Source organism: Conger conger, chromosome 9 (genome assembly GCF_963514075.1).
Source record: "Conger conger chromosome 9, fConCon1.1, whole genome shotgun sequence".
Lineage (NCBI taxonomy): Eukaryota > Metazoa > Chordata > Actinopteri > Anguilliformes > Congridae > Conger > Conger conger.
In genome coordinates this window covers 152,498-162,497 of record NC_083768.1, presented here as the reverse complement: position 1 = coordinate 162,497, position 10,000 = coordinate 152,498, and the positions used below count along the sequence as shown (strand labels likewise).

The 10,000-nt window shown below is 51.4% G+C and overlaps 1 protein-coding gene across 1 annotated transcript in view; it reads right to left on the bottom strand.

Annotated features, from left to right (window-relative positions):
- Positions 1 to 10,000, bottom strand: part of LOC133136593 (partitioning defective 3 homolog) — a 201,645-nt gene that overhangs the window by 105,507 nt on the left and 86,138 nt on the right. Inside the window, exons 6-9 of the mRNA XM_061254228.1 lie at positions 8,570 to 8,653; positions 4,997 to 5,122; positions 3,121 to 3,359; positions 2,641 to 2,940 (exon numbers count right to left, since the gene is read on the bottom strand). Of these exons, the coding sequence (XP_061110212.1) occupies positions 2,641 to 2,940; positions 3,121 to 3,359; positions 4,997 to 5,122; positions 8,570 to 8,653 (749 nt within the window). The remainder of the gene's footprint in view (positions 1 to 2,640; positions 2,941 to 3,120; positions 3,360 to 4,996; positions 5,123 to 8,569; positions 8,654 to 10,000) is intronic.

Genomic DNA, 10,000 nt, shown 5'->3' with positions numbered 1-10,000 from the left:
CCTGAAACGCGCTCTACCAAGAGCAGGGTCTGGCTCTAGAGCAGGGTCTGGCTCTGGCTCTAGAGCAGGGTCTGGGTCTAGAGCAGGGTCTGGGTCTGGGTCTAGAGCAGGGTCTGGGTCTAGAGCAGGGTCTGGGTCTGGCTCTAGAGCAGGGTCTGGGTCTGGGTCTGGGTCTGGGTCTGGGTCTAGAGCAGGGTCTGGGTCTAGAGCTGGGTCTGGGTCTAGAGCTGGGTCTGGGTCTAGAGCAGGGTCTGGGTCTAGAGCAGGGTCTGGGTCTGGGTCTGGCTCTAGATTCCTAGACCCAGATTCCTGTGTATTTTGCTAGTTTCTGGATGTGATGCTCTGACTTATGGTAGAACCTATGCACTTGTAAATCGCTTTGGATTAAAAGCGTCTGCCAAATGACTAAAATGTAAATGTAAATGTAAATGTAGAGCAGGGTCTGGGTCTGGGTCTGGGTCTAGAGCAGGGTCTGGGTCTGGGTCTGGGTCTGGCTCTAGAGCAGGGTCTGGGTCTAGAGCAGGGTCTGGGTCTAGAGCTGGGTCTGGGTCTGGGTCTGGGTCTAGAGCTGGGTCTGGCTCTAGAGCAGGGTCTGGGTCTGGGTCTAGAGCAGGGTCTGGGTCTAGAGATGGGTCAGGGTCTGGGTCTGGCTCTAGAGCAGGGTCTGGGTCTGGGTCTGGCTCTAGAGCAGGGTCTGGGTCTAGAGCAGGGTCTGGGTCTAGAGCAGGGTCTGGCTCTAGAGCAAGAGCAGGGTCAGGGTCTGGGTCTGGCTCTAGAGCAGGGTCTGGGTCTGGGTCTGGGTCTAGAGCTGGGTCTGGGTCTGGGTCTGGCTCTAGAGCAGGGTCTGGGTCTGGGTCGCTCTTGGGCCTCCAGCCTGCTCTCCCCCAGCAGGTATCCATCTCCCCAAGCAAACTCAGCCGGGCGGGAGACCCCACACCCATATGATGTGGGGTCTCAAACTCACACTCTCACACTCTCACACTCTCTCAGTCGGGCGGAAGACCCCACACTCATATGATGTGGGGTCTCAAACACACTCTCACACTCTCACACTCTCACACTCTCACACTCTCACACTCTCTCAGTCGGGCGGGAGACCCCACACTCATATGATGAGGGGTCTCAAACACACACTCACACTCTCACACACACTCTCTCACACACACTCTCTCACACACACTCTCTCACACACTCTCTCACACACTCTCTCACACACTCTCTCACACACTCTCTCACACACACACACACTCAGACACACTCAGTCCTCACACTCTCACACACACAGTCCTCACACTCTTACACTGTCATACACATAGTCTCATTCAGTCTCATTCAGTCTCATTCTCATTCAGCCGGGGGGGAAGCCCCCACACTCCGTCCTGCTCTGTTTGCAATTATCAACTCAGTTTGTTTCAGGGGCGACAGTAAGTCACAAGGTAAGAGTGCTTGTCTTGCAAAAAAAAACAAAAAAAACAAGTGTGCCAAAGTGTCGCTGAGCAAGACACCTAACCTCTATTTGCCCCCGACAAGCTGGTTCCGTTGGTGTGTGTGTGTGTGTGTGTGTGTGTGTGTGAGAGAATGGGTGAATGAGAGGTCTCAATAGCAAAGTGCTTTTTCACACCGCTATCTAACTGCAGTCTGTTTGATTATGGTGGTTAGTGGATATAGCTGGGTTATTGGTGGTTAGCGGTCATTGGTGGTTAGCGGTTATAGCTGGGTTATTGGTGGTTAGTGGATATAGCTGGGTTATTGGTGGTTAGCGGTCATTGGTGGTTAGCGGTTATAGCTGGGTTATTGGTGGTTAGCGGTTGTAGCTGGGTTATTGGTGGTTAGCGGTTGTAGCTGTGTTATTGGTGCTTAGCGGTTATAGCGGTGTTATTGGTGGTTAGCGGTTGTAGCTGGGTTATTGGTGGTTAGCGGTTGTAGCTGTGTTATTGGTGCTTAGCGGTTATAGCGGTGTTATTGGTGGTTAGCGGTTGTAGCTGGGTTATTGGCGGTTAGTGGATTTAGCTGGGTTATTGGTGGTTAGTGGATATAGCTGGGTTATTGGTGGTTAGCGGTCATTGGTGGTTAGCGGTTATTGGTGGTTAGTGGATATAGCTGGGTTATTGGTGGTTAGCGGTCATTGGTGGTTAGCGGTTATAGCTGGGTTATTGGTGGTTAGCGGTTGTAGCTGGGTTATTGGTGGTTAGCGGTTGTAGCTGGGTTATTGGTGGTTAGCGGTTGTAGCTGGGTTATTGGTGGTTAGCGGTTGTAGCTGGGTTATTGGTGGTTAGCGGTTGTAGCTGGGTTATTGGCGGTTAGTGGATATAGCTGGGTTATTGGTGGTTAGCGGTTGTAGCGGGGTTATTGGTGGTTAGCGGTTGTAGCTGGGTTATTGGTGGTTAGCGGTTGTAGCTGGGTTATTGGTGGTTAGCGGTTGTAGCGGGGTTATTGGTGGTTAGCGGTTGTAGCGGGGTTATTGGTGGTTAGCGGTTGTAGCAGGGTTATTGGTGGTTAGCGGTTGTAGCGGGGTTATTGGTGGTTAGCGGTTGTAGCAGGGTTATTGGTGGTTAGCGGTTGTAGCGGGGTTATTGGTGGTTAGCGGTTGTAGCTGGGTTATTGGTGGACATAGCTGGGTTATCACCGTGGTTACCGTACCTTTCTGCAGCTGGATGCCGAGTCTCCTGCCGACCTTCTTGGCGTAGCCGGCGGGAGGGGCGGAGCTTGCGGCTCTGAGCGGCGAGGGGGCGTGGCCGGAGGGGGGCTTGGAGGCGGAGCCGGCGCTGTGAGGTAGTGAGGTGTGGGCGTCGCCCGGCTGCGGCTGGGGGTGGGGCTGGGGCCCGGTCCGGGACATTCTCTGGGGGGCGTGGTCCAGTGCCCCTGACAGGCCCCTCTCCCCACTCAGACTGCCCCTCTCTCCCCCCAAACTGCCCTGGTCCCCGCTCATACTGCCCCTCTCTCCCCCCAAACTGCCCCGGTCCCCGCTCATACTGCCCCTCTCCCTGCTCAGACTGCCCCGGTCCCCGCTCATACTGCCCCTCTCCCTGCTGATACTGCCCCGGTCCCCGCTCATACTGCCCCTCTCCCCCCCCAAACTGCCCCTCTCCCCCCCCAAACTGCCCCTCTCCCTGCTCATACTGCCCCGGTCCCCGCTCATACTGCCCCTCTCCCCCCCCAAACTGCCCCTCTCCCTGCTCATACTGCCCCGGTCCCCGCTCAGACTGCCCCGGTCTCCAGGCTGGGCCTCGGGGCTGAAGCGGTCGGGCCCAGAGTGAGCGCTCTGGCTCAGCTGCTCGTACTGGACCTTCTGACCCGCCGGCACCACGTGGAACAAGATGGCCGGACACCGCATCGCCTCCCGGAACATCTGCTGTGCCCTGGGGGATCAACCAGCATGTCAATCAATACATCAATCAATACATCAGCCAATCAATACATCAATCAATCAGTGAAGCAATCAATCAACCAATGAAAAAGAAAATGCATAAACATTAAATAGTGCATCAGCAGAGCAGGATATTTCACACATTGTGCAGAGCCCTGCGTTGTGCGCCCTAATTAATATGTCAATAAACTGTAGCGTTAATTGCACTGCAGTTGTAAATCTGGGTAAACTGCTACATGCAGTTGGCCAACATTATTGTGGGCGATGACAGCCCTGCAGTGACATATGAGGGAGAATCAGGGGAGGGGCAGGAGCAGGTTTAAAAACTGCTTTCACCTCATTTTCAGTTCGCAGCCAACCGGGAAGATTTGACTTTTAATTCACTGAAAAAGCCTAAAACATTGAGGGATGGTGTGTGCCTGTAGGAGACGGGTTTTCTGCCCATGTGGATTTAGCATTAGGGTGAAGGATAGGAGCTCCCTATCTAAGCTAATTGTTGTTTGTGCGCATGTTATAACACCATGTTAGCATGCCCAGTTCACAAGTAAGTGTGTATCAGCTGGTTATACAAATAATACATTAAAGGAGTATGATTACATGCTATGCTTATTAACCGCGCAATGCTTTCCTTGTGAACACTGCTGAACATAAACAGAGCACTTAATATTTACAATGCCTCCTTTCTCCTTCACCGGCCGAGGGCTGGTTTTTCCAATCATTCCTTTTTTCAGCCTGCAATTTTTCTATCACTATGGCAGCAGGTTATACCATTTGAAAGTGTTAAAACTCTGTATAACCTATTTTAAAATGTGCCATTGCTTTACCGACAAGTTCCTTATCTGATAACATGTTAGGGGCAAAAAAAAAAAACCCTTTTTGAAATGCATATACCACACAAAATAAGGTAATGTCAGTGTCCTTTTCAGAACAAGATTCCAGCAAACCGACTGCATGATAATGCAATTCTAAGAACGTGTTAACTCGGTGAAACGTCAATAGAATGTCCATTGTTTACTTAAAATGTATCTGGAGGAATTATCATTGCTATCCATTTCGCCACTGCATACTTCTGTCTACGTTTTATAGAGGCTCTCTGAAACAGGATGAGCCCACTTATCTGACAAGTAACGGTAATCCAGTCGTACAGTAGAGGCGTGATCTCCTTCTGGGAGCCAAATATACAGTATAACCGGCTAGTGGTACGGTAAGGAGGTTATAACCGTACCAAGGTCCACGTCTAAATAGAGGACTAGTCATGTCTCAGGTAAACTTCAGTGGCATTCTATGGTCGTGTCCTAGGCATACTTTAGTGGCATTCTATGGTCGTGTCCTAGGCATACTTCAGTGGCATTCTATGGTCGTGTCCTAGGCATACTTTAGTGACATTCTATGGCAGCACTAAAAAGTCTCTCCTTAATGTGTGAAATAGAGCCTGATAGCCTGGAGCGACAGACTCTTTCTGTACTAATCCACAGAACAGCCGGAGATCTATATTCACTAAGGCATTTAATAAAGAATAGAGTACGTAATCTATATTCACGAAGGCATTTAATGAAGAATAGAGTACGTAACATCTTTATGACTGTGTTATGACTGATCTCGCTGATGTATGAGGGGGAGGAGGCTTACTGTTCGAAGCGAATGTTGCGCAGGTCACCGTTGTTGATGCGCACGATGCAGTCATTCTCCTGGAACAGGCTCTCCTGCTCCGCCTTGCCCCCCCGCTCCAAGCGCTTCACCAGCAAGCCCAGAGTCCTGCAACAGCCAAGAGCCCAATCACACACTACCCTGTCACCCCACCGCCCAATCACACGCTGCCCTGTCACCCCACCGCCCAATCACACGCTACCCTGTCACCCCACCGCCCAATCACACGCTACCCTGTCACCCCACCGCCCAATCACACGCTACCCTGTCACCCCACCGCCCAATCACACGCTACCCTGTCATCCCACCACCCAATCACACGCTACCCTGTCACCCCACCGCCCAATCACACGCTACCCTGTCACCCCACCGCCCAATCACACGCTACCCTGTCACCCCACCGCCCAATCACACTCTGGCCGCCCCTACCCCATACCCGGTACAGTACCCTGCTAATCGAGGCACCAATTACATTCTCCCAATCCGGGAAGCGAGAGTGTATCTCAGGAGTGAGCATATCCCCACTTAGTTCAGTGGACTTAGCACAGAGCAAACCCACACTGGTTCTGAATATTTCTCTTGAGTTCAGTGGACCCACGCTGGTTCTGGGAATCTCGTGTCGTATGATACAGAGACAAGGTTCACTCAAAGTGCCACAGTAAACAAAAGAAAAACTTTGGAAAGGATATTAAATCTTTATTAAAGTGGGCTGGGATGTCTCTGTGAGGGCACACCGTCTCAGGAAACGCCCCCCAGAGACACAGCCGCAGAAAAACACATTTCACACACACACACACACTCTCTCACACACACTCACACACACTCCTCTCACACTCTCACACTCTCTCACACACACACACACAGTCCTCACTCTCACACACTCTCTCACACTCTCACACTCACACACACTCTCTCACTCACACTCTCTCACTCACACTCTCTCACTCACACTCTCTCACTCTCACACACACTCACACTCACACACTCCTCCCACACTCCTCCCACACTCTCACACACTCTCACACACTCTCACACACTCTCACACACTCACACACACTCCTCTCACACACACTCACACACACTCTCACACACACTCTCACACACACTCTCACACACACTCTCTCACACTCACACACTCTCTCACACTCACACACTCTCTCACACTCTCTCACACTCTCTCACACTCACACACTCTCTCACACTCACACACTCCTCTCACATTCACACACACTCCTCTCACACACTCTCTCACTCCTCCCACACTCTCCCACACTCTCACACACTCTCACACACTCCCTCACACTCCCTCACACTCCCTCACACTCCCTCACACTCACACACTCCTCTCACATTCACACACACTCCTCTCACACTCCTCCCACACTCTCCCACACTCTCCCACACTCACACTCTCTCACTCTCTCACTCTCTCACTCTCTCACACTCTCTCACTCTCTCACTCTCTCACTCTCTCACTCTCTCACTCTCTCACACTCTCACTCTCACTCTCACTCTCACTCTCACTCACTCTCACTACACACACTCCACAGCCACGCTCTGAATACAGACCACGCCATCAGGCCGTCACAAAGATGCACAGAAGCAATTAGCGCCTCGGAGGCTAACAGGATCGCAGCACCCATCAGAGAGAGAGAGAGAGCGGAGGGGTCGCTATGGTTACGGTGCCCATGGTTTCCATAAACAGGGAGACAGAGCACAGGATGAGTGCTTCATTTAATGTGAGATCAAAAGGCCTCGTAGAAAGCTTCATTTTTGAAAAACATTACTTTTATTTCACTTTGTTTTCCTCGCTTTGATTACTTTTTATTTTTCTTTAAAAAACGGACTGAAAATTTCTCAAAATTAGCCTAAAGAAAAATTGTCAATTCCAGTACATTCTGAGGTGGAGAATCCAGTGGCCACCAATGAAAGGAAACTCAAGGATCTTCACTTTTACATTTTACAGGGGGGTTAACTTCATGGTCAAAGTTCTCAATGTAATGCACAGCTAGTGCTAACATAGAGCTAGCACTAATGCAGAGCTAGTGCTAAGGCGGACCTACTGCTAACACAGACCTAGCACTAACACAGAGCTAATGTTAACACAGACCTAGCGCCAACACAGAGCTAGTGTTAACAGAGACCTAGCGCTAACACAGACCTAGCATGAACACAGACCTAGCGCTAACGCAGACCTAGCGCTAACGCAGACCTAGCATGAACACAGACCTAGCGCTAACGCAGACCTAGCGCTAACACAGACCTAGCATGAACACTGACCTAGCGCTAACGCAGACCTAGCGCTAATGCACACCTAGCATGAACACAGACCTAGCGCTAACACAGACCTAGCGCTAACGCAGACCTAGCGCTAACACAGACCTAGCATGAACACTGACCTAGCGCTAACGCAGACCTAGTGCTAACGCAGACCTAGCGCTAATGCAGACCTAGCGCTAACACAGACCTAGCGCTAACACAGACCTAGCGCTAATGCAGACCTAGCGTTAATGCAGACCTAGCATGAACACAGACCTAGCGCTAACGCAGACCTAGCGCTAACGCAGACCTAGCGTTAATGCAGACCTAGCATGAACACAGACCTAGCGCTAACGCAGACCTAGCGCTAATGCAGACCTAGCATGAACACAGACCTAGCGCTAATGCAGACCTAGCATGAACACAGACCTAGCGCTAACGCAGACCTAGCGCTAACACAGACCTAGCATGAACACTGACCTAGCGCTAACGCAGACCTAGCGCTAACGCAGACCTAGCGCTAATGCAGACCTAGCATGAACACAGACCTAGCGCTAACGCAGACCTAGCGCTAACGCAGACCTAGCGTTAATGCAGACCTAGCATGAACACAGACCTAGCGCTAACGCAGACCTAGTGCTAACGCAGACCTAGCGCTAATGCAGACCTAGCGTTAATGCAGACCTAGCATGAACACAGACCTAGCGCTAACGCAGACCTAGCGCTAACGCAGACCTAGCGTTAATGCAGACCTAGCATGAACACAGACCTAGCGCTAACGCAGACCTAGCGCTAATGCAGACCTAGCATGAACACAGACCTAGCGCTAATGCAGACCTAGCATGAACACAGACCTAGCGCTAACGCAGACCTAGCGCTAACACAGACCTAGCGCTAACACAGACCTAGCATGAACACTGACCTAGCGCTAATGCAGACCTAGCGCTAACGCAGACCTAGCGCTAATGCAGACCTAGCATGAACACAGACCTAGCGCTAACGCAGACCTAGCGCTAACGCAGACCTAGCGTTAATGCAGACCTAGCATGAACACAGACCTAGCGCTAACGCAGACCTAGTGCTAACGCAGACCTAGCGCTAATGCAGACCTAGCGTTAATGCAGACCTAGCATGAACACAGACCTAGCACTAATGCAGACCTAGCATGAACACAGACCCAGCGCTAACGCAGACCTAGCGCTAATGCAGACCTAGCATGAACACAGACCTAGCGCTAACGCAGACCTAGCGCTAACAGGCCACAGCCGAAGGAGGAGCAGCAGGGCGGGGCGTTACCTGCGGTCTCGTGAACTGAAAGGCACTACATGTATCCCCAGAGGCCCGCCGCGATTGGACACCTCGACCAGCTGAACAACGTCGCTGAAACACGGCGGCGTCCAGCGCAGGGAGGGCCACACATGCAGGGAACAGACACAATGGACACAAAAATAATAAGAAAAATAACAAGATAACAAGCGAAAAATGTAAAAATGAAAATAAGTGCGTATGAACAGGGCTGACAGGGGCAAGCTACTAGAGTCCTGCTTCAGAAACGGTACCCAACTGTACATTAACCTGAGTGACAGGATGTGGCTTTGTTTACGGTAACAGTCATACATTTTGCTGGGCTATGACCTGGTTTTACGGTAACAGTTAAGGTAACAGTTATTATTAAAAAGACTGCATGCCATTAATCAACCAGGCTGTCCAGACTGCAATGCTGATCGGAGTTTGGCCCCCCAGGACAGAAGTAGGTAACCCCCCCCCCCCCAAGCCCTGACAACAGGACACAAGAGGCTGATGTGCAGAACAGGCTTTACACAGACAACCAAAGGAGTGAAGTTTAACCAGCCTGCACGCCAATAACCACAAGGAGACATCACTCTGTGATGAGAATGACACCAGCATTTGGCTACTTTATGCCTTTTTCCAAACAGAGACTGTTTGTTACAGAGACTAATAATGCGACATGGCTCAGACAGTAAGTCTGGCAGTCGGAGGGTTGCCGGTTCGATCCCCCGCCCGGGCTGTGTCGAAGTGTCCCTGAGCAAGACGCCTAACCCCTAAAAGCTCCTGACCAGCTGGTCGGCGACTTGCATGGCAGCCCATCGCCATTGGTGTGTGAGTGTGTGTATGTATGGGTGAATGAGAAGCATCAATTGTACATGTAATCATGAGATTCTCCGTAATGGAGAGCCGTGTCAGTGCAGTGCTGAGGCTCGAGGACGCAGAGCACCGAGCGCAGCCTCAAAGCCTTCAGTCAACATGCAGCTGAATCAACCGCATCACAATGTCCAACTGTGAGCCTCTTTATGAAATGTGCCAGGAGCAATCTGTCCTTCAGGATTGTTATGGGTGTAGTGTGCAAGTCAGAGTCTGTAGTTAAGGATTCTTATGGGTGTAGTGTGTATGTTAGTCTGTAGTTTAGGATTCATTAGTCTGTATGTCGGAGTCTGTAGTTTAGGATTCTTTAGTATGTATGTCAGGGTCTCTAGTTTGGTTTTGAGCAGGAGGGGGGGGGGGTTATGGGCGGGGTTTGGCATGAGGGTGGGGTTGGGGGCAGGGTTTGAGCAGGAGAGCAGGGTTAAGGGTGGGGTTTGAGCAGGAGGGCAGGGTTATGGGCAGGGTTTGAGCAGGAGGGCAGGGTTAAGGGCGGGGTTTGAGCAGGAGGGCAGGGTTGAGGGCGGGGTTTGAGCAGGAGGGCAGGGTTATGGGCAGGGTATGAGC